Here is a 25,215-nt window from a genome sequence, read left to right as displayed (position 1 = left end):
TCAGCAGCCAGGGTCGTGTCCCTCAGGCCTACTGTTGTGGTTTACCCAGCTGAGACGCGAAGAGGGTCAATACAGTCAGATTTCTGCATCCTGCCACCCCCTGCCCATTTTCATCTCTGTCTTGCATGCATGCTTTCTTTTTCCTTTTTCTTGCCCACAACCAAGTCCAGCACTTAAAAGGGAATAGTGCTGCTATTCGGTTTTAATAGGAATTTAATAGGGCCTGCTTCCCAGAAATTCTTTGTCTGTAAATGTAGGTGTGCGCCCACCCTGGAAAATGCTTTCTTCTTATTGCCTTGTTTGGTGCATGCAGTGCAAATGTCACCATGCTTCCTTGTTTTAGGCTGAAACCAGACCATACACTTGGGTAGCACTTTACACCTAGAATGTACCACTGTGGTGTGAGAATATAAAACCAGGCATAACTCAAATGACATGGATTTTATTTCACATGAACCTTTTTATCTCCAAATAGACAAACATTGAAAACCTTATGCCCCAACAAGAAAGAGGTACTTCTTACTGAGGTATCTAAGGGTACCTGTTTATAATATGATTTATCTCAGCCATATTTAATGAATAATCTATTATTTAATGTCATAGTTGTTATGCATTGCATGTATAAATTCTAAATTTCCGTGTACCACACATCAGAATTAATTTTATTATGGGATTTTTTTTTTTTTTGCTCAACTCATAACTGCTAAGTGTGTATTGTGTATCTATGTTCTGAGTATTATAGAAGGCATAAAAATATGCCAGAGAACTTTCCTTCTCATTGGATAAAAAGTGTACACATGTGAAATGGCAACTGATACGGTCACATTTGGTCCCTTGAACAAGTGCTATTAGAGATAATACAAAGAAAAAGTGACCCCAAACATGGTATATAGAAGACTCAGGTGTTGGGTTGAGATGTAGGTTTGATGGAGAGAAGGTGAGTGGGATGGTAGGACAGGCAGGTCAGGTCCAGGCCTGGAGTATAAGAGAAGGTATATCTGTACTCTGGACCTCAAGACTGATAAACACGTGTTGTAGTGAAACCTTAAAGTTGTCTCAGTGTTACTGTGTGTTTGGATAGTACAGAGCTTTACTTCAGAACATGGCTCCTTCATGAGTTGATAGTTTCATTTTTAATTTTTTTGGTAATTTAATCTTAGGATATCGTAACTTCAGGTATCTGAGTCTCTGTTTTTAATTCCTTTATATATATACCTCGTTGCAGAAATGTGGGGTCCTCTGTTAAGTGTATGGTCAACATTTTGAGGAACCACCACACTGATTTCCATAGTAGGTGTACCATTTTATATTCCCAATAACAATAAACAAGGGTACCAGTTTTTCCAAATCCCTGCCAACACTTATTCCATCCCCACCTTTTAAAATTACTCTTTCACTTTTAAAGACCCTGTGATTATACTGGTTCCCACCAAGGTAATCCAGGATAATCTTCCCATCACAAGGTTCTTAATCATATCTGCAAATCACTTTTTAATATATAAGGAATATTCACAGGTTCCTGGGATAGAGATGAGGAAATCTTTGGGGGCCATTATTCTGCCTATGACAGCAAGTCTACCTCTGAAGTTGCAGCTGTTTGCAAATGAGGAGCCATGAATTTGAGGCTATAATTTTGATCATGGTTATGGCAAAAATATTCATTTTTAAGACAAAAGCATAATCTTTCTCTTGTTATTTCAGAAGATGTGACCTTAGTTGAACATAAACTTGAACTCTTTTCCTCCTTTGGTGATCCCCATCATAAGATTGAATAGTATGAGGCTGTAACCTGGGCCAAGCTTGAGTATGGAATCCAGGTTCAGTAATCATTTCCAGAGTGACTGCTGTGAAAGAGGAGAGGGAGACTAGCGATAATCTTAATGTCCTGAGAAGGGAACTACAGATATGTTGCTGGGAAAGGGCTGGGGGAGAGTGAGGCCAGGGTTTCAGGGCAGTGGGACAGGTGAAATTATATACTGCTTCAGATCAGCAGGTGATACAGACTGCAGTCTCATGGCTTTCTTGTGGTAGAATCTTGATATCTAATATGTTACAATTTGAGTTTGGTATCTTCAGTTATCAAATTGAGTTTACTCTTCAGATCTTATCACATAGAAAGTTGACATTCAACAGCAGAATAAGAACACTTTCTCTGGATTTTGATGCATTTTGGTCTGTGCCAGCAAGCCTAGTACCTTAATATATTTGGCCTCATGTTGTCTAATGATTGCCCACGAAGGAGTTTTCTAGCAACTCAAGTGTGGCCTCTTGTGTATCTCCCTCATTCAGCACACAAATGTGTGGATGCAGACACAGCTCCTGGCACAGCAGTTAGCAGACAGTAGGTGAAGAGTTGTTTGAAATCCAGAACATGTCGAGGAATCAGACAGCAGACGTCTAATGAAAATCAGACATGAAGTTTGAAAAAAATTGCATGAGTGATTCTTTCCATTATTCTCTTTGTGTTTCAGTGCAATAGGAATCTGTATTTCAGGGGCTGGCACTTCGGCTAGAGGAGGAATGTGTGGTTTTCGCATCTATTAGATGTTGAATCACTAAGCCAATGATATGGGGCGTAGTAGGAAGATGGGCTGCGGGAGAGCTTGTCCTTCACTGCTATAGCTGCACCCTTTTGTCCTGTGGACAAGATTGGCTCTCCCACCTAGCTTGGTCTGTATTGATGATAATCTGGGCTTGCAATTAAATAAATACTATAAACATAAATATGTACATAATGAACTCCTTTTTTAATGAACTCCTGTTTATTTCCATTTAAAAAGGATGGCAACAGTGTGACTACTTTAAAACAGTAGATAATTCACATGAGATTTGGGGAATTCATTTTTGTCTGTTAGGTTGTGTTTACTGGTTTAAAAAATGGATGATTTTCTAGAGGTTCATAAATTAACAAAATGGGTTGTTTTACGTGGATGGAGCCCAAAATCAAGGAGGAATGAAGACAGTGGCAAGTGCTGGCACTTCCGGTATAAGAAAACTATAGTCAGGAAAAGATGGAGGTGCATTAAAGTAGCAAATTTCAAGTGTGCCAACTACTTTACATGCGTTATCTGATTTGATCTTCTCAAATTTATGTATGTGTATTCACACACGTGCACAAACACCCCGTAACAGATGTAAGTGATCCTTCTTTCATGATAAAAGACAAATAATAGCAGACATGTTGGCTGAGTTCTCCTTAACAGCTTTATTGAGATATAATGGATACATAAAAATGGTATATATTAAACTGCATAACCTGATGTATTGATATACAGTTTTGTGTTGCTTAACAATGGAGAACAGGTTCTGAGAAATAAATCATTAGGCAATTTCATCGTTGTGTGAACACCACAGAGAAATGATAACCACATGGAGACATGATCACGGCAGTCAGACTAATTAATATATCCATCATATCTCAAGGTTACCATTTCCTCCTTTTTTAGTGTGTGTGGTGAGGACTTAAGATTTACCCTCTTAGCGAATGTTAACTGTACAATACAGTATTGTTAACTAGAGTCACCATGCTGTACATTAGATCTTCAGAATTTATTCATCCTGCCTAACTGAAACTTGACCAGCATCTCTTCATGTCCCCCGAGCCTGAAGTCTTTGCTCTACCATTGGTAATAACCAGTTCTATGAACTTGGACAAATGCTTTCACCTTTTTAGTCTGTTTGGTCACCTATAAAAGACAGAACAGAATGAATGAATGTATCACAAGCTTCTCTTCTAGCTCTGTACTTTTTGATTATACAAAAGTTATGGAGGAGTCATAAGAAAGCAAGCCTTCTAAGAAAATAGACTCTTCCTAAGACTGTGACTGAGAGATTAGAGGTATGTCTCATTACCACAGGTTCCCCAGAAAGGACAGCTTTCTAGTCAGCTTTTATTTCCAAGATGTTACTAGATTAGGGAGAGCCTAATTTCTCCCTTTGTGAGCTTCACTGGCTACGGCGGTGATATTAGTACCCTCAATGATTCAATAAAAATAACAGTGACAATGAAAAATGACTGACTGGTGATTAACTTTGGGGAACTATTTGGCTGCCTGCCTGAGACCTGTGCCAGGAAAGAAGCTGAATAGATTTTAGCAGCATCCTCTAGGCTAGGAAGATAATAAAATTTAGGATGCCAGGTAGTTTTTTGGACCATGAATATAGGTCATGGAAGGAAATGGATTTTAGGTGAGGGGAATGGATGGGCAGGCCATGTGCTGAATTTGCAGCCAGCCTGCTAAGGCCCTCAGCTGTTGCAATTTTCAAGTGAACTCAGGAGAATTGGTACATTACTCAGTTCCAAGTGACTTAACTTGATGTCCCAATAATGGTATAAGAAAAATGTCAATGCAGGAAGAGTTAACAGAGCAGGAGAAATCATTTACCTCGTTTGATTTGAAGACCCCTTAAAGACTTACTTTTCCTAGGTATTTCTTTGGCCGATGACTTCTCACTGCCATAGAGTAAGTTTGAAATTATCTGGTTTGATGTCCACATGAACTTGGTCTCATACCACCCACTCCTTACCTCCTGGTTTATTCTGTGTGATGCACAGCTCTTTGCCTTCTCCTGTGTTCATGCCTTTGTTCGTATCTTTCCTTTTACCTAAAATAATGAGAATAATATGAATAATATCATTTAACATACTGAGTACTTTCCGTGTACTTACTTTTTTGTACTATTTTATAGTAATCCTCCCGTATCCGTGGGGGATACTTGTCAAGACCCTCAGTGGATATCTGAAACCTTATATAGTACTGAACCTAATATACTATTGTTTTTCCTATATATACATACCTACGATAAAGTTTAATTTATAAATTGGGCACAGTGAGAAATTAGCAATAAGTCATAAAATAAAACTATTATAACAATATACTATAATAAAAGTTTATGTGAATGTGTTCTCTCTCTCTCTCTCACAAAATATCTTATTGTTCTCCACGAACCTATTTTAGGGCCATGGTTGAACTCAGGGAACTGAAATAGTGAAATAACAGAAAGCAAAATCATAGATGTGGGTGAGGCTACTGTACATGCATTATCCAATTTAATTTTGCCCAAACTCTATGATGCAGGTAGTAACATTACCACCATCCTTATGACTATCATGATGCTCATCACTACCACGGTGATCATTTCCATGTCACAAGTGAGGAAGCTGAGATTTAGTTTAAATAACTTAGCTGAGATGACACTCTAAATGAGTGGTAGAGTCATGATTGCAGCCCAGGTGGCCTATCTCCAAAGCCCAAACATTAGAAACCATATTGTGTCATTTAATGCCATTCTTTACCATCCTCCCCACACATCCAGGCTCAATGCATAGTATTTTCTACTTTCCATAAAAAAAAGTCATGGCTCCTTCTCTGAGGTTCTGTCATATTATTTGACATGCTCCATTTTATATTTGTATATTCATCTTCTTTCCTTCTGCTTCATTGATGCCTCATCAAAGACTGAGTTTACCATGTATTTGTATTCTCACCTTGATTTGTTATTTGACAGAGTTTATTAAGTATATATTGATTTGACACTGTACCTTGCTATCTATATTCAGCCCAGTCAGTTTTTTGGTTCTAGTTTATATTTTTCAACACCTTAGAATACTTCAATTAAAATGCCAGTATCTTATATGAAAATATTAATATCATGCATTTCCACCTTCACTTTTCATGCTAATGACTGTGTCTGGTTATTTAAGTGGAATTGTGGGATTGCTTAGTTCAGACAAGTCATATTTTAGCAACATTGTAATTTAAGTGTCATAGAAGGGGGATGATCATACAGACCTCTATTCTGAGTCCTGGCTTTGCCACCTACCTCATGCATGGAGGAATTACTTAACCTCCTTGTCCTCTGATTTCCTTCTCTGTTAAATGGAAAAGATAATACCTACTTGTCAGGATTATAAGACAGACTAAATTGGATAATGCATGCAAAGAGCCTAAGTGCCTGAGACATATCAGTCCGTCAATAAATGGTACATCTTGTTGTTTTTGGCCCTTGATTTCGATTCTGATCTTCAATTTTGAATTACATTTACTGGCTTCTTCGACTGTGGGGTGTTTAATAATTTCATTTGCTTTAGGATTCAAATAGTGTGGTTTAAGATCACCAGTTATTAGTAGAGTCAGGATTAGAATCTAGCTAGTCTAATTCCAGAGCCCAACTAGTAAAACTAATAAATTAGTAAATCCTTGCTCACACTGCCTCATTAGAATTCATTGTGCTGCCCAGCCATCCAGTTGCAATCCATCCCATTTCCTTTTTTGTAGCAACAAGTAATGGCTCTGGGGAAGGGGACATAGGGAGTTGTTGTTTGATGGGTACAGAGTTTGTTTTGCAAAATGGAAAAGTTCTAGAGATCTGTTGCACCAAAATATTAATATAGTTATAAACACTACTTAAAGTATAAACTTAAAAATGGTTATGAGGGTAAATTTTATAATACATGTTTTCTACAATCACTGAAAATTTCTTTTTTAAAGTAATGACTCCTTCTTTTGAGTTCCTGTAAACTTTTGTATCTCTATTGTTTAAGAGCTCTGAAAGATTGCCTAAGCCATTTATTTTGTGGCGTGATTTTCCCTGCTTCCATAAGAAGCACTACTTGCAAAGTCCATGTTTTCTCTCTAAGCAGGTGGTTATATAGTAGAAGAGTTCCTGTTATAAAATCTGGTGACTGAATGCTTGTGAGTTTTAATTTAGAGATTATAAGGCAGAGATATATTACATAAGGTGTGTTTCATACTGTTCACTTTCCCTCCTGTATGTCTCCATATCACTGTGGGTTTCTAAGTATGAGTCTTGAGGATATTTGGGTAAAAGAAGGATTTTACAAGTTTCCATTATTACCATGAAACCAGGTCAGGAGCCGATACCAGAAAACTCTGTTTTGCTACCACATAGATCTATTTGGTTGTGAATGATTTGGGCACCATCATTCTGTTCTGTGTTGTGTATGATAATCTGTGGGTGTAACTTGAGACGTATAGGCTACCATAGATTCTTCTTCACCATAATTACTTTATTTATAAAGTACTCAGGAATTTTGGGATATTCTATTTTTCTTTATTTTGTAGTTACAATTTCTATTTTCAAAAGGTTCTGAGATGGAAAACACATTTAAAAACAAATTAAGATTGTACAATTACAGATAAAACCAAAGTGGAGACCACACATGTAACTATCACTTGGAATAGATACCAATCTGAATTAACTGGCACCAAAACAAAGTTCAGATTCATGGTTTATTATATGTGGCAGAAGACGCTCATTTTTCTTTTCAGGAAAATGTTGCTAGAATTGAAGATTTTTTTTCCTCCAAGAATTTTTTTTTTTTGGAAAATAATAAACAACAGATATTATCATGGAATGATGTTTTACAAGAAACCGAAATACCGTTCAGTGTGTAGACACTGTTAATAGCTAAAGTATAAATCCTAATTCATTAATAATATTTGCAGGCTGGGCAGTAGGGCTGAGTTTGCTCTTCAGTATTCAACAACCCGTTTAATGCCTACTGTTTTCCATACTGTGCCATATGTTGGTGATTAAGAAGAACAACAAAAATTGTTCTTGAAGCACTCAGTCCAGTGGGAAATTTAGGTAAGCAAACAGATTGTTAGGGTACAGTGTACTAGGTGTTATATTAGAGACATGTAAACAGTGCTGTTAGAGCCCAGTGAGAGGGTATGTCTTCCTGGAGTAGTTGGGGGAAGGTTCTAATGATAAATGACATTTGAATTGATTCTTAAGTTTGCCAGGTTGAGGGTGGAGAGAAAGGAACATTTTTTACAGAAATAATACTCTTGGATGATCTAATTTATTTTAGCTAGGAACTTGTACAATCTAGAAAAATGATAATTAACATCCACTGAACTTTTCAATTCAAATATCATACGTCTTCCATCGACCTTTGGCGATACTTGCAGGCAGTTACTTCATGATTAAGTTGTCTCAGATGCCTACAGTGTGGACATTCTGTTATATGGTCAAAGCACAGGAAATATGTCGGATGGAACAATGGATGAAAAGAATGAAAGGAGAGCCCTATGTCACAGATATCACTAAGTGTGGGTGAGGCAGAGTTGTCACCATGTTAGGAAAACTTGGAAATTGATTGATATTTTCAGCCAAATAGATGAGCAGTCCATTTTTATAAAGGCAGCAAAGCGACCTGGAGATAGAGCCAATATTTTCCTCACACAGTAACTTGGACTCATGAATTACCTGCTCAAACATTTAGCGTGGACTCCAGAGTCTTGCCCTGTACAGCACAAGAGGAATGAGTTCACTCGAAAGAAGTTTAAAAGCAGTTATTACCAGCTAATCACAATATCCCTGAACTTTAACCAGACCTCTGTAGAGTCTCTGATTTTAAATAGAACTGTTTCCTCATGGTCGTTATGGAATCATTAAGCCGTATAATGTATGTCTGAGTAGCTCAGAGGCTTGGCTCATGGAAGGGGTTATTTTAGATGCTTGGTGAATGATTACCCAGTGGAGCTTTAGTTTGGATGTATTGATGTTGCACTGCTACTTCTGACAATAACTAATCATGCTCAAAAAGACTTCTTAAGTCTCTTCTTGTTCAGAGATTCAGACCTTTCTTTTGACCTCCAGAATCATGTATCTACCTGCCCGCTTGAGTGTTCTCTTGGTTATCTCATAGCTATCTCAGACCTAAACAGGGTCATTTATAAATCTTATTCTTCACCAACTCCTCCAGATTTATTTTGCCTTTTGTTATGTGCCCCTCTTATTAACTGTACCCCCATTCACTTAGTGACTCAAGCTAGAAACAAGGTACAAATCCTCCCCAGCCCTTAAGTCTAACCAGTCAGTTTCACTTAATATTTCTGACATTTGTCCACCTTTCTTCATTCAAAGTGCCATCGACCCTATCTAAGCTGCCATCATTCACTTGAACTGCTTAGTCCTGGCCTCCTACTGGCTCCCTGCTTTTGCTGTTTCTAGTCCGTTCTCTGCATAGCACTTATTGTTATCTTTGAAAAATAAATTCATTATGTTATTTATTTGCTTAAAAGCCTTCAATGGCTTCCCGTGGCACTTTAGATACAATAAAATATATTGACCCTGGCCTGCATGTCTAGGCATGATATGGCTTTGACTCACATTTCCAACTTCATCTTTTTCGCATTCCTTGTCTTTTACTTTCTCTCTGGCTGTTCTGACTTTTTTTTAACTCCTTAAATGTGGAGAGCTAATTCCTGCCTTTGAGGCTTCCCTTGTTCACTGTGCCCAGTGTGCTTTCGTCTGCCCTCTGCCTGGCCAATCCTTCTCATTTATTGGGACTCATTTGTTACTTTTTCCTGAGAGGTTTTTCCAGACTGTCTAATCTAAGACTACCCTCTGATAACCTTTCTCAAGCCTTACCAGAGTTTAAAAAGCTTTGTTTGTTTCATATGTGTCTCCCCACCATAACACAGTGCTCTCTGGGGACCGCGTCTGTTTGGATTCCCACCATGCCACCCAGCATGTTGCACACGGCTTGTACAGGGGCAGTGCTCCATAAACATTTGTTAAATGAAAGACTATTTAATCAAAATAAGAGTTAGTCTGGAAGGGGCATCTTGCCTTTCTCTTTGCAGAAAACGACAGAGCCTGCGTGTAATTCCTGTGGCGATGTTTGCCAAGTGCTTCCACAGAAATGTCTAGTAGAGTACTAATGGAAGGTCAGAAGCTATTGCCATTTTGCTCTCCTGCAAAAAAAGCTTGGTGGCATCTTCAGAGTTCCTCCTTGGGAGCCTAGCAGGCTAAGTTTAGGTCCTGTCTTTGTTCCTGTAAAGCTGTGCAACCTTGAGCAAGTTAACCAAATTCTCCCAGGTCTATTTCCCTATATTAAATGGAGAAGATTGTATCTATCCCACATGCTTATTATGGGTATTAACTGAGATTACATATGCAAAGTGCTGAATGGAGTGCTTGGCACCTTGGAGGAGTTCAGGCATTCTTTTTCTTATTCCCTTTATATCCCGAGATTAATGAGGACTCAAGAGGGAAATAACTCATTTAATTTATAATCTTATTGTTCTTACTTAATGCATAATTATACTTGTGGTGCTAACATGAAGGTCAACACCAGTTTAAGAGGAAAACCTCCTTCTCTCGAGTGCAAATAAGCAATGATGGACCGACCATTTACCAGTGAATAATATTAGACTCCCTCAGAATGATACACGTGAAATTCTCCTTTGCCTTATCCCAGGAGTTATTTTTTAACATTGTCAAATTGTAATAACTAATAATTACAAATATATTTTTCCCATTGTAGTTCAAGTAGATATTCCATGAAGATAGGCCATATGAAAACATTTTCCCATATTAGATGTTTCTATATCTAAGAAGCTTTGGCAGTGCCATTGAAAACTCTTTATAAAGTTCAAAGGTCTTCAAAGTAATTGTCAGCTTTGAGGGGGGCGATTAAAATATTGAATATTTTAGGCCAGGCACGGTGGCTCATGCCTGTAATCCCAGCACTTTGGGAGGCTGAGGCGGGCGGATCACCTGAGGTCAGGAGTTCAAGACCAGCCTGGCCAACATGGTGAAACCCCATCTCTATTAAGAATACAAAAATTAGCCAGACATGGTGGCGAGTTCCTGTAATCCCAGCTACTTGGGAGGCTGAGGCAGGAGAATCACTTGAACCTGGGAAGTGGAGGTTGCAGTGAGCCGAGATTGTGCCATTGCACTCCAGCCTGGGCAACAGGAGTGAAACCCCATCTCAAAAATAAATAAATAAATAAATAAATAAATAAATAAATATTTTAAAGACAGGTTATTGTAAAATCTGATGGATTAGACTCAAATAGGTGACAGATATACTTAAGGCATACAAATCTAGATATTAGATTGAGTTTAAGGGAAAATGCTTGGGTTAATTTATCATAATCAAAGGTTGATTCTCTATCATTAAGTCAGGACAGCACACTCACCTTTGCCTCTATTAAACTTGTTTCACCCTATAACATGAGAGAATAACCATGACCAGGGGAATTGTTTCTCCCTAAGCCAAGTCCTTCAGAGAGCTGGGAGCTTGAGCATTAAAAGTTCAAGATCTTTGCATTTGTCTGCTTGAATATTGACCCAGATAAGGGACTGCATTGTTTATTTAGGGATAGGTATGACTTAGAGTATTGATGTCAGGGGATAGACAGGATGATAAATAGATGTAATACTTTAATTGACTACTTAGCTCAGTTGTTTAGCACATGAGAACTTTGGGGAGGCCAAAAGAATAGATCTGAATTCTTTCTGAGGCTTTCTTACTCTGCCATGGTCTTTTGCCAAAGATCTCACTTTGCATCCAAACCTAGTATCTTAAAAATGTATATGATTGTGTCATTTGGGACATTAGATTCATGACATGTGAAAGTACCTGGGAAAATTCCATGACCAGCACTACAGAAGGTGTGCTGTGTTAAGAGGGGGGTTTATATGAGTGCTGATGTCTGGACATCTCATTTGGCTCATGATTAATTTCCTACTGCAAACTCACCTTCATAAACCAATATAGCTAAACTGAGAATTGTGGTTATTAATGTTGACATAAATGTTAACATATGTCCTCAAGGAATACTGTCATCGCACAGAGGGGACAAAAAATAGTTGCATCATTGTCTTGTTTTTTTAATCTGTTCTTTTCCTCATAGTTGTTTATCAGAATGAGTATAATTTGAATCTGTCAGTGGTTCTGGTCATTGAGTTCTCTTTTGGTGTTTTCTGTTTTGTGTCTGGTGGGGCTACAGTGCTTTACAAAGAAATTGGATACCTTGTGACCTTTTTGTTGAGTAGAAAGGGAGTCTGCCAAAGCGACAAGGCATCACCTTTTCTAAAATGCAAGTCTGATTGTTCAAAGCAGATCATCTCATGTGTCCCACCATAGAACTTCAGAGTTTCCTGCCTCTCATCTAACCGATTTGATGTTTAAGTGACTTCTCTGGGTGTTTTGGTTTAATCACATACTAGGAATTGAGAGAAAGTCATGAAAAAACCATAGTGATATTATTTGGTCTGCCTGCAAGTTACCAATTTGGAAGCCTGCTGTGGAATGTGACATCTTTTCTCTCTCTCTCTTTTTTTTTAACAGAATGCTATGAACCTACCTCCTGACAAAGCCAGGTTACTGCGGCAGTATGACAATGAGAAAAAATGGGAACTGATTTGTGATCAGGTAAGAAACAGTGACACTCTCTTTTATGAAAAAAGTAAGGAAAGAAGAGATCCAGTGTGAATTTGATGGTATGACAATTATATCATGATTGAAAAACAAGATATTTGCTTCTGCAACAGAGATAGGAAAAAAGAAGAGAACTTCAGAGAAATAACAATGTGTTTTTGTGGATCTTCTTTGGATCCCAGTTTGAACAAGCTAATTATTAAAAAGGCTTCTTGAGAAAATTGGGAATATTTGATTAGTGACTGAGATGCTTCCAAGAAATTATTGTTGATTTTGTTTGATTGTAAAGTACATAGAATAATACTGGGCACATAGTAGGTGCCTCCAAACTTGTGTGGCTGCCTCTGTTGCTGCTGAAGGGCCCAGATATTAAATATTGTGACCGTTATTGTTTTTATTTTCAACTTGTCCTCAAAAGGTTCAGGGAAAGTTATATCAAATTGATGTGGTTTGGCTGTGTCCCCACCCAAATCTCATCTTGAATTCCCACATGTTATGAGTGGAACCCGGTGGGAGGTAATTGAATTATGGGGGCAGGTCTTTCCCATGCTGTTCTTGTGATAACAGTGATATCTTGTGATAGTGAGTAAGTCTCATGAGATCTGATGGTTATCATAAGGGGGAGTTGCCCTGCACAAGCTCTTTTCTCTTGTCTGCCTCCATATGAGACATGCCTTTCACCTTCCACCATGATTGTGAGGCTTCCCCAACCACATGGAACTGGGAGTTCTCCATTAACTGTCTTTCCTTTGTAAATTGCCCAGTCTCAGGTATGTCTTTATCAGCAGTACAAAAATGGACTAATACACAAATATATCATTATCTGTTATCCAAACATACTTTATGGTTTGAATAGCTGTTATATGATGCTGTCAGAAAAAGCCTCAGCTGTAGATTTCTAGTCTAAAAATATTAATGCAAATCTTATTTGTGAAGCCTTAAAATGATGACTGTGGGGTGGTGTTGGTATCTAATATACAGGACACCCCCGGGCCACAATGCCGTGTGCATGCAAATATTAATACAAATATTAATTTTACTTCTTGGATACAAATATTAATTTTACTTCTTCTTAAGCATATAATGTGGATATAGTATATGTTATTTAGGATACATGTTACAGGAAAGGTACACAAAGTGATAGATAATGTTAAAGAAATTGATTTCCAAAAGAAACTATATGACTATGTGTGTGAGGACCTATGGAGAAATTATTTCAGGTTTCAGTTCCATGAAAAATTACCATATGGACATGGTGAATCATGGAACTGGTCATTGTTTTCCTTGGTTGCTAAGATTCTCAGAGCCAGATCTGTGGCCTGAGCCACAAATTTGTTATAAATGGTTGTAAGAGACCATTTATACCAACTACACAGTACTTCAATGACATATGTTTTACCAACCTCATCCATGGCTTCATCTAATTATTCCTGCCCACATTTTCCCTCCACACTGATTTCCTCACTGAAAAACACTTACATGAAGTTGTAAACTTTTGTAAATTACAATTTTGAACAAGATAAATATAAATATATCAGCATTACTGGTGAACAAAGATTATTCTTGCATTGGTAACTAAACTGAAATGTTCTCTGTGCTATAGGCATTGTAGAAATTGGTGCATTGAATCTGTTCTGCTTCTCTCTAAGGAAGCAAATATGGAGCGTCAAAATAAATGCTTTCTCATGACTTGACTTTATCATGAAGTGGCAGTTCATTATTTAATTTGGGGCATCAACTTTTTCATACTTCTATATGATTGCATTAGTCTATCACTTTGTTTTGTAAGTATTTATTTAAGTGTGTCTCCCTCAAGAGTAAGTTCCTTTAGGATATAGGCCTCTAGCAACTTGCCTAGTGCTTGAAAATGTGCTTATTGAAAACGTGTTGAATGAAAGAAATAATGGCTAATATGGAAGACAGTGGAGAGGAAGGTTGCATTATTGGCAGAGAGGGCAGAAGGGAGAAAGCAGTTGAAAGAGGTGGCCTGGAAGACTAAGCAGAAGTTTGCTGTTTCCATATCCTTCTCACTTTCCTCTACCTGTCAGTGTGGTTTGCTTTTGGTAAAGGAAAGCAATTCACTGCTCATTTCTAGGAATTACTTTAAAGAAAGAAGGATACCATTTTTAAATGTAATAATTCAGTGGTACTAAATACATTCATGTTGAAGATAAATATTTCTTAATATGACAGATGCTGATAGGAATAGAGAATAAATTCCAGAAATTCTGTCCCAAATTTAACCAAATTAAGATTAAATCCCAAAGAGCTTTCTATGGTAATAATATCGCAGAAATGCCTCTTGGTCCTTTCCTGGCTCATTGTATAAATATAAAGATGACCTGAGCTTCTAGTGGGTCTCAAAGGTCAAAGTAAGATGGGAGATGTGTCTAACTAATTCTAGAGGGAGTGGGGCTACGGAAGCCATGGAAGAGAGACATCTCTGCTGGATTTTGGGTGCAGTGAGGTGTATCCCAGTGTACCCATTTCTGTGTTATGGTAGGTGAACAGAGTTCCCATGAAGACATTATTAATTTAAGGACTCTGTGGTGACACAGAGGCAAATTTTGTAGTGTGAGCGTAGAAAGCTAGAAATGTCAGGTTTCTTTGATAACTGCAAATAAAACCCCTGAAGCTACTTAGCTGTAAGAGCTCTTTCAGTGGTATTTACACTTACGGAAAGAGAGAAATTAATCTCACTTGTGCCTCAGTTTTTGGTGCAGACCCTGTGCTGCACGTTTCGGTTTTGGAGCTTTGGCCATTTCCCGTAAGTTTGGAGCTCTTAGCACAGTGGGTACTGTGGCTAAATGCTGGTGTAGGGGGTTTAGAGATCCTGGATGAATTTAGGCTTTTAGATCATTTATATCTAGAAGGGCTGTTAAGAGACCATTTATCCCAAGCCACTCTGACTTTACTTTTTCTATTGAAAAAGTTAACACATGCTTGTCCAAGAAAGCTTGTGGAGGAGCATGTGGAGTGAAGTGCACGTCCCTTCACCTTTCCTATCTGTTCCCCAAGCCCCTTATTTTATAGATGATGAAACTGAGGTTCATAGAGCCTAAGCGACTAGGCCAATGCCAAGGTCACCCAGATAGTGAAACAAGAACATCTGTTTCCAAACTCTACTCACAAGCTTTTTCATTTGTTGCCTGTTACACCAGGGATCTGGAAACAAGCCATTGAAGCAAAAATTATAGTAGGTAAGGGTTTCTCACCAAAGTTTTGTGTGTGGCTGCTCAAGTGATTTAGGGGGTGCCTATAGAACTTACGGGTTGTGGATTCATAACTCTGCCTCTGCTGGATGATCAAGTGGAAGTGGTTAGTCAAAGAATTCAGGTCATTGGAGATGACTAATGTGGATGGGTATAGATTCCACCAACATATAATCCAGTCCAGAAGCTGTTAGACCCATCCCTATGCTGGGCTATAAAAGCTTCCTTCTGTGTTTGCTGTTGCTGAGGGTGTGATTGGTTATTTTCTGTGGTGATTTGGCATGAGTGGACCTTGCCTCCTGATGGCTGGCTGTTGCTTTGCATAGTAGCCTTGGGGGAAGGGACCAAGGGAAGGGTGAGACATGGAAAATTTCCCCTTTCTTTACTTGTTTAAAGCGATGGAGTGAAGCAGATTAAAAAACAAAACAAAAGATGAGCGTGAAGAGGTAGCAGGAAATTATAGCCACTTAGACTCAGCTTCCTGTGTTAAGCGTTTCAGGGAGGTCACACTGCATCTCTCCAGGCTTGGCATGGGTCCTGATCTAGGGAAGGGGAAGCCGTCTGCTGCCACTCAGCCAGAGCTGAGTCAGGCCAGTGGCACTAAGAAGCCTCATTACTCTCATTGTGAGAGGTTTTCTCTTGTCTTTTTCAACACAGCTGACCCATACCATATACATGTATTTAATCATTAAGAATATAATTATTTTTTAAACCCTTTACTTGTGGTCTAATACTATTTCTTTAAAAAAGAAAGGCAGGTTTTTTACTGGAGAACTTGCGTCAATATTTAAGCCAATTTGCCATTGGAATTAAATTTCCTAAAAAATTAAAGAGCAAATATATCTCCATGGTTTTTAGTGTTGATTATTATTTTTTTTAATGTTCATGTTTTTGTGAGCCAGTTAAAGCTCTTTCCTGCCTAGTAAACAAATACTACAGAATCCTGATAAATTATTTCCTGTGGGCCATTTCAGGTAAGGAGGGTTTGTTCTTGGAGCACCAGGGGTAATAAATGAGTAGTGACAGTGGTGGCATTTTTATAGCCTACTTTGGTGTTGGTGGCTGCTATGTTAGAGTCATTTGAGCAAGCATAGGAAGAGCAGAGACAGTGGTGAAGAAGCTGAAGGAAAAGATGGTGATGCCAGCAATAACCTTTCCCTGCCTCTTTTCCTCCTTTTTGCTCCTAGACTTCAGACTCAGTCTGCCTTTTAGCCCCTGTTTCCCAAGTTCCAGGCTTTGATTCTACATTTAGCCATGCTCACTCCTTTCTGGCTTCTCACTCCCAGCTGTTGGGATAGCAGACAGCCATTTCTCCCTCTCCTTCTTCTCCCTTCCTTCTATCCTCTGGCTAACTGACATGTTTCCTATACTTAATGTGTTAAATTGGTTATATTTTTACCATGTTTCCATAATTCTGTGGTATGATTAAATGCTATTTTAAAATTATTAGGTTTTTGTGATCTGTTTAATTCTTTTCAAATTTTGTCTTTTGACCCTTAGTTTTCTCTTACCATTTTGATATCCGATCTTCCCCCTCTATCTATACATTCATTCTTTTGATGTGCATTAGTCAGATTTTTTGTTTGGTATTTGTTTTCTAGTTCATCTTTTTTAAAAAAAATCAGTGTGCACTGATTTTTCTCTTGTATTCAAATTTTTCTCTTGTATTCAAATAAGGTCTCTTGTATTCAAATTTTTCTCTTGTATTCAAAGAAGGTCATCACAATTAAAATGAATAGTAATTTCTTAATATCTCCTGTTGTCCAGTTTATTGTTCTCAATTTTCCTTAAGACGTTCTTCCTTTCTAGTTTGCACAAATGAGAATCTGGTACAGGATCAGTCACATATTGTATCTGGCCATGTTTTCCTTAAATTACTTTAAACTGGAGTAGACTTTTGTTTATGATGCTCATGTAGTGAATATACTAGGCAAGCCCTCTTGTAGGAAGTTTTGTTTTTTGCATTTACCTGTTTCCTAGGGGTGTCTTAGCTCCTGAGCTTCCTGTTAACTAGAAGTTAAACTTAAAGACATTACAGATTGACATTGAACATCTTTGTCAAGAATATCATAGAAAAATAATGTCTGGTTGTCCCATCATTAAATAAGTTTGGCCAATGACAACTTGATGGCCCCATTGTGTAACTGTGTTTTCCCCTTGTGCTGGAGAGAATTCTGTTTGGTGTCACTTTGACACCATATATACGTCCAGTTACCTATCAACCTTGTACCTAATGGGTTTGAAACCAATTGATAATCTTTTGTTGAATCAGTTTCATTACAAATTGGAAAAAGATGATTTTCTAATCTCTCTTTCCTTCTATTAATACAGTAACCTAGTAACTAGAGCTTTCAACTGGGTCTTGGTTTATCCTGGAATATAATTATTCCTGGAATTTTTCCCCTCAATTGCCATTTTTTTAAGTAAGAATTTGGATTAATAGATACCTCATAAGATGACCAGTGGGTTTTCTCTGGTCTCCTTTTTTGACTATCACTATGAACTCATGAATTTTTATGGGTTCATCATGTTTCAATCAATGTGATATTATTTTTGAGGCTCATATGATCACTTCTTTGATCTATGGGAATCCCTTGGTGCTGGTTCTTGTGTCCTTTTCACATGACCCTATTAATCCTTGAGAGCTTGTTTTATGGTATGAAACATATCTTCTTTGTATCTTAACTTGTATCTTCTTTGCCCAGGCCCAGGATAAATCATTACTCCAAAGATCCCTTTTCTTTTTAGTGGGAGGTGGTATTGGAGATGAGGAAGTGCGTGCAAAAGGTTTTTATAGCTGCTGAGTGAATTTGCTTCTCAGTGTAAGTTTCTAGACCTTGAAAATACAGGTCCAGAAATTATGAATTCAATATTTTCAAATCAATTTTCATTAATTTGTTTAATCTCTTTGATTTTATAGTTACCTTTCTTTTACAATGAAATGTTTGGTTCCTAACAGTAATATAATTATTTACCTTTTTCTATCATATAAAAACTTTCAAAACAAATATGAGTATCATTACTACCTAAAACATTACTAACTAAATTACTGACTGTAGTATAAGGTTTTTTGTAGTTTTCTGTGCACCAAATGATAGGGTAAGGAATAGATGCTATCTTAGCGTCTTGCGGCTGCCATAACAAATTACTGCACATTTGGTGGCTTACAATAAGAGAAATGTGTTCTCTCACAGACCTGGAGACCAGAAGTCTGAAATCAGGCTGTCGACTGGGCCTTGTTCCCTCCCAAGGCCCTAAAGGAGATTCCTTCCTTTCCTCTCTTTCCTTCTGGTGGCTCTGGGCATTCTTTGGCTTGTGGCTGTGTAAATCCAATCTCTGCCTCCATCCTTACCTGGCCTTTTCCTCTTCTCTGTGTCTTCTCTTGTCTTTTATAAGAACAGTTATTGGATTTAGGGCCTACATGGATAATCTGGGATGATCACATCTTGAGATCCTTAACTTCATGACATCTGCAAACACCCTTTTTTCCACAAATGATTATACTCACTGGTGGTTGGGGGAGGAGGTTAGGACATGGCCATATCTTTTAGGGGCCACCATTCAGTCTGCTACAGACACTAAGCTGTGTAATGATTCACATAGTAAGGTTTTAATTTACATAACAGGTTGGATATTGTTGGTCACTGAGGGTCAAATTCTACACAATCAGGGACCCAGATGAGGCTATTTTCAACATACAGCTTCCGCCTCACCCTGGGAGTCATCTCTTTCCAGTCAAAGGGAGAAAGAACATGCAGATGCACACCTGGGAAGTCTCTGGGCCAGGCCTGGAATTGGCATGCATCACCTGCACTCTTACTTTGTTGACAAGGACCTGCAAGAAAGGATGAGAAATGGAGACGAGCTGAGCACCCAGAGGGAGAAGAAAATGTTTATTAAACAGCGACTGATAGTCTGCCATGATTACCAATTTTGATAGTCTTATGGTTCATTTATTTTAGGTTGTATTCAGTATTAAAACTTGCCCTTATATATTCATTAATTTATTCATTGACTAGGCATTTAGTTTTATAGGCGAGGGAAAGGAAGGAGTGAGGTGAGACATGGAGTGTGGATGAGTTTTCCTTATACGTCAAGGAAAAGACTCCAAATGGTTGGTAGTACCAATTTGTTTGTCCCGAGTTCCAGCAATGTACCAGACAAGAATTGGCTGTGGGACATGGTTATTTTTGCCACACCTCAGAAGAAAAAAAGAGGCATTTTGTGTCTTTGCTATTTTCTGCTTGAGATTTTGAAGGGACTCTTCATTTTCTTGAGCTCTCCAAACCTGAGGAAAGGCACTGAGTTAATTGCTGTTGAAAAGAAGTCAAGTTTCTTTTCATTTCCTTCCTAAAAGCAGTTTCCTTTCCTTTAAGACTCACTCGAGGTCTCTGATTCTTTGATTCTGAAACACTGGAAAAGCAATCAAATAGCAGATGCCAACTCTTTGTAGGTTGAGCTTTTGGAGTTTTGGAAAGTTGGGTCTGAACCTAGAAGTGAATTTACATTACATCTTTCCTCTTCTAGAGGTTTCCTTTGGCTTGTAGCTTTCATAGTGGAGAGAAAAATTCTGGCCTACCCTACAGAGATTGGAGTCGGGGGAGAGAAAAAGGAAGAAAGGTAGTGAAAAGAGGAAAGGAAACAATTATTCCTTTTAAAACCATCCTTTTTGGTGGCTTGATAGAAATACTCTGTCAGAAATGCTGTTTGGTATTCGTTGCCAGAACTAGACATCAGGGGCTTAGTCTTGTTTGAAATGTTTAGGCTTTAGAAGGAGCAAGATAAGTGGGGAAGGAAAAAAAAGAACAGAAACTTTTAGGCTGTATTTTGCCAAAATGTATTATCACAGTGCTTGCCTTCCTGCCTAGTAATACAAATGGAATTATAGATCCCCCACTCCCACCCCACCTTTTAAAAACGACTTAATTGCCTGAGCTGGCTTAGACTACGTGGTTGTCTTGTTTGAAGTAAAGTTTATCATATGAATGACTTTTATAAACCTGAGGACACTGAGGTTGATCTTTGACACTATCTTTTAGAAAATCATTGCTAAGCAAATTAAAATGATTTATTAAGGCAGGTTAGCTAAGAATTTCTACCAAGTGATACAGATACTACCTTATGTCATTTTAACATTTGGCCATTTAACTCATAATCTTTGTTTGTGGAAGGCTGTTGTTGCTCACCTTTCACACACACACACACACACACACACACACACACACACACACACTCAAATGGCTTTCTAGAAGTTGTACAGCAAGTGCTTGAGCTGAAACTAAAACTGAAGTCTACTGATGCCTGATTGTGAAAAATTTTATGTTTAAAAGAGTTTTTTGGGAAAACCACCATACAAGTGTAGCTTCTCCACCATCAAGCAATTAAATAATTAACTTCACCTTGTGAAGCGTGATATGCTAGATGCTATGACCATCATGCTTCAGAAAATATTATGCTGAATGTTTCAAAACAAGGTTGAAAAAAGATTAAGACATACACCTAAAAGCAAACTGTAAAAGACTAAGTATATAATGGAACGCTCTTAGCCCGGATACGTACTGTTTCCTGGTTGCCTACAGTGTTCTTGATGAACTTTCAAGGAAAGAGTTTAAAAGAAGTCATTTTCTAAAGTCATTGAGGAAATTGAGGTGTCTACAGTCTTTATCCCTGCTGCAGTAGTAAAATAACATTTATTTAGGTAGCAGAAATACAAGGTAAATTGGTTTAAACTTCTAATGATACTGTAGGTATTTGGGAGTACAGGAAGATAGGAGGAAAACTAATTAGAAATATGATTTGGGTTTTTTAAGAAACAGCTATACATAGGGCAGAGACTGTGTATATCCTCCATCAACATGGTGGATACTAGCTGTGGATGAGTCCAAGGCTTGTAGCAGCATCTTCAGGTACTAGAAATCTCATTATACAGATGTTTCTTACCCGTAAAACCACTGTTGGTTCTCTTCACAATCGATTTGACCACAGCCACTCAGTTGTTGATATATGTACCCATATTTTCAGATAGAGTATAACTTCAAGTCAGTCTAAAACCCTATAAGATGAACACGTCTAACAGGTTAGGTGTGTGCTTATATATCTTTGTCCTTAGCAATGACCCATTTAGAGGGATCTCCTTTCTACTTTCCTTCTCTGCCTATTCTTAGATCCTATTTGAAAGCTTGGCTTAATGACTGATTTTGACCATGTGGGTCACAGATTGAAACTATTGTTTGCTTAATCATGGGATCTGAAGATGAAAAGAAAGAATATGGGGCTAATTTGAAGGGGTGTTTGTGTTTATTATGCTAAATATAAAATTAAGATGTAAGATCTTTTTTTTTTTTCTTGAGACAGAGTCTCGGTCTGTCACTCAGGCTGGAGTGCAGTGGCACGATGTCGGATCATTGCAACCTTCCCCTCCCAGATTCAAGCGATTCTCCTGCCTCAGCCTCCAGAGTAGCTGGGACTACAGGAGCCCGACACCACGCCCAGCTAATTTTTGTATTTTTAGTAGTGACGGGGTTTCACCATGTTGGCCAGGCTGCTTTTGAACTTCTGACCTCAAGTGATCCCAGAGTGCTGGGATTACAGGCGTGAACTACTGTACCCAGCCTAAGATATAAGGCATACAGTGGGATCACTGGAGCCTGGGTTTAAGATGTAGGTCTTCAAGTTATTAGCACATGTTGCTTTAGTTTTTATGTTTTAGAAGGAGAATATTTATATATCTAGGAGAATGGGATGTGGTTTAGGGGTGAGGTGAGGTACAGAAGTTGGATCAAGCTTGTGAATTAAGCAAATATGAAATGACAGTGAAGTCGTGTTAATGGTTTGCGGTATGGAGGTACATTTTTAGCCTGACTAAAAAATTGTGATGCAATTACCATAATTTTTAATTCTTTAAATAGAATTATGAATGATATGTTTTTGAAATAGTAAAACTAAGGTTTATAGGATCCCTTGGAGTACTTTATTTCCTGCAAAAGTATTAATTGACAAAGATGAATATTTGGCTTGTCTCTGGTGCATTTCTTCTTCATTAGGGCAAGATAAACTTTTTCAAGAGAGTTGTGCTCAGTAACAACGTAAATAAATAATATCTAAAATTACTTTGATATACTGTTTTTAATTATTTTTATTGAGGTCTAATTTACATGCAATAACATTCACCAGTTGTGTTTTCCAAAATGGCTAGACCATTTTGCATTCCTACCAGCGATGTAATAGAGTCCCTCTTGCTCCAAATCCCATCAACCCTTGGTATTGTCAGTCTTTTAAAATTCTAGCCATTTTTATGGGCATATGGCGGTATCTCATTGTGGTTTTAATTTGCATTTCCCTAATGACTAATGATGTTGAGCATCTTTTTATGTGCCTGTTTGACATTTGTATATCTTTGTTGAAGGATCTGCTCTGTTCAAATCTTTTGCCTCTTTTAATTTTTTTTCTTTTCTTTTTTTTTTTTTGAAATGGAGTCTCACTCTGTTGCCCAGGCTGGAGTGGAGTGGCATGATCTTGGCTCATTGCAACCTCCTTTTCCTGGGTTCAAGCGATTCTCCTGCCTCAGTCTCCCGAGTAGCCAGGATTACAGGCATGCACCACCATGCCCAGCTAATTTTTGTATTTTTAGTAGAGACAGGGTTTCACCATGTTGGCCAGGCTGGTCTCAAACTCCTGACCTCAAGTGATCCACCCGCCTTGGCCTCCCAAAGAGCTGGGATTACAGGTGTGAGCCACTGCGCCCAGCCTCTTTTGCCTATTTTTAAAAAGTGAGTTATTTGTCTTAGTGAGCTGCAGAAGTTTTAAACAATATTCTGGATACAAGTCTTTATCAAACAAATACTTTGCAAATATTTCATTAGTTTGTGTCTCACTTTTTAGTATTTATAATAGTATCTTCTGGAGAACAAAAGTTTTTCTGATTAAATTGAATTTATTTTTTAAGTGGCTCTTGCATTTTGTTTCCTAAGAAATTTTTTGTCTACCTTCAGGTCACAGAGATTATCTCTTATGTTTTCTTCTGGAAATTTTACAGTTTTGGTTCTTATGTTTTAGTCTATAATCTGTTTTGATATATGGGATGAGTTAAGGGTGGAGTTGTACTTTTTCCTCATCTGTCTATCATCTGTCCATCCATCCATCTATGCTTCTATATTTATCTAACTGTACGTCCAACTGTTTCAGCACAATTTATTTAATAGACTGCTCTTTTTCATGAACTACCTTGGTATCTTTGAAAACCAATTGGCCATATACGTGTGGGTCTATTTTTGTGTTCTCTATTCTGTTCTACTCATCTATATTTTTATCCTTATGCCAGTATGTGTCTGGTTTGATTACTGTCTTGAAATCAGGTAGTGTCAATTCTCCAACTTTTTTTTTTTTGCTAAACTATTTTGGCTATTCTAGTTCCTTTGCATTTTAATATAAATTTTAGAATCAGCTTGTCAGTTTCTAAGAAAAAAACCTTCCAGGATTTTGGCAGAAGATGCACTGACTCTGTAGATCAATTTCAGTAGAGCTGACATTTATACAATATTGACTCTTCTGATCTATGAACATGGTAATCTCTATTGATTTAGGTGTTTTTAATATCTTGCAGGAATTTTTTTGACATTTCTAGTAGTATACAGGTCTTACACATATTTTAAATTTATCTCTAAATATCATGATTTTGGGTGCTATTTTAAGGGATATATTTTAAAAATGTTTCCAATTTTTTGTTCCTAGAGGAATATTGTTTTTGAACAACCTCCCACCACTTCATTTATGCCTTTGTAGAGAGATTATGGATTATGTTATATCATCGTACTTACCAAAACCCAGTTTTATAATTAAACACTATTTTATGGCTTCTGTAATAGAAACAACTGCCTTGGATAAAAGTTGAAATTGAATATTCTGAGCTTTGTTCTTATGTTTAAATCTGTGCCTAAATTAAATAAAAGCAAATGGTAAGGGTAGGATGATTAAGATCTGATGAATTTCTCTTATTTTCAATTATTCTGTTCACAAGCGTGCTTTCTTTGCATGTATCAGACCCTTCGCACCACTTATTGATTTTAGTGGAAAGCAGCTTCTTTAGCTCCTCCCATGCTACTTGCTTTAAAGTTTCACTGACAATAAAACCGCCTCAGTGAATATTCCAGTTCAGTTTGATTCAGCTAGAACCTATTGAAGTTATGATAATTACACCCACAATTTGTACACTGTTTGAATTGAGGCCAGTGGAGTTTCAGAGAAGCCAATTAATTTAACTGTAGTCAGAAAAAGCAATTCTTAAAATCGGAGCTTGTAGTTTAAAAAAAATTCTTGAGTAATTGAAAAATATTAGTGCTCTTGAATTGCCTAATGGTTTCTACAAGAACTCTTAAGGCTTATTTTGTCTTTTTTTTTTTTTTTCCTGATCAGATTTTGAACTCTGTTCTCTCCCAACCCCTAATGTTTTATTTGTATGATACATGACCATCTCTGGGGACTCTGAAAGATCATCTGTACTTTCTTTTTGTTTGAAAGGCATTTCTAAGTAAGAGGAGTAGGATTAAAGAAACCTACTCAATATTACGTATTAGAAAATGAGTTATAGGATGTTTTGTTCAGGAAAGACTCATTGAACTAGAATAAATTCTTGCTAGTCTAAATAAAAGAAAGCATTTGGAAAAGTCTCATCAGAGGTTATTTTCACTCTGAGAGCTGTAATGGAACACTTGGAAAATTGTCCTTTCCTCTTCAACTAGCAAAATGATTTCATATTCAGAGCTGAAGAATGTTTTGAGGCTCTCCAAGAAACCATGGCTG

At 37.6% G+C, this 25,215-nt stretch overlaps 1 protein-coding gene across 10 annotated transcripts in view; it reads left to right on the top strand.

Annotated features, from left to right (window-relative positions):
* FMNL2 (formin like 2) overlaps positions 1-25,215 on the top strand; it is a 315,819-nt gene that overhangs the window by 173,599 nt on the left and 117,005 nt on the right. For all 10 annotated transcript variants that reach the window (XR_004026384.1, XM_030796004.1, XM_030796008.1 and 7 more), the window contains exon 2: positions 12,116-12,199. Coding sequence is in view for 9 of the 10 variants with exons in the window: in XM_030796004.1 (XP_030651864.1) it covers positions 12,116-12,199 (84 nt within the window). In the remaining variant the exon portion in view is untranslated. The remainder of the gene's footprint in view (positions 1-12,115; positions 12,200-25,215) is intronic.

The sequence above is a fragment of the Nomascus leucogenys genome, chromosome 17, assembly GCF_006542625.1.
Source record: "Nomascus leucogenys isolate Asia chromosome 17, Asia_NLE_v1, whole genome shotgun sequence".
NCBI lineage: Eukaryota > Metazoa > Chordata > Mammalia > Primates > Hylobatidae > Nomascus > Nomascus leucogenys.
This window is presented reverse-complemented; position numbering and strand designations above follow the sequence as displayed.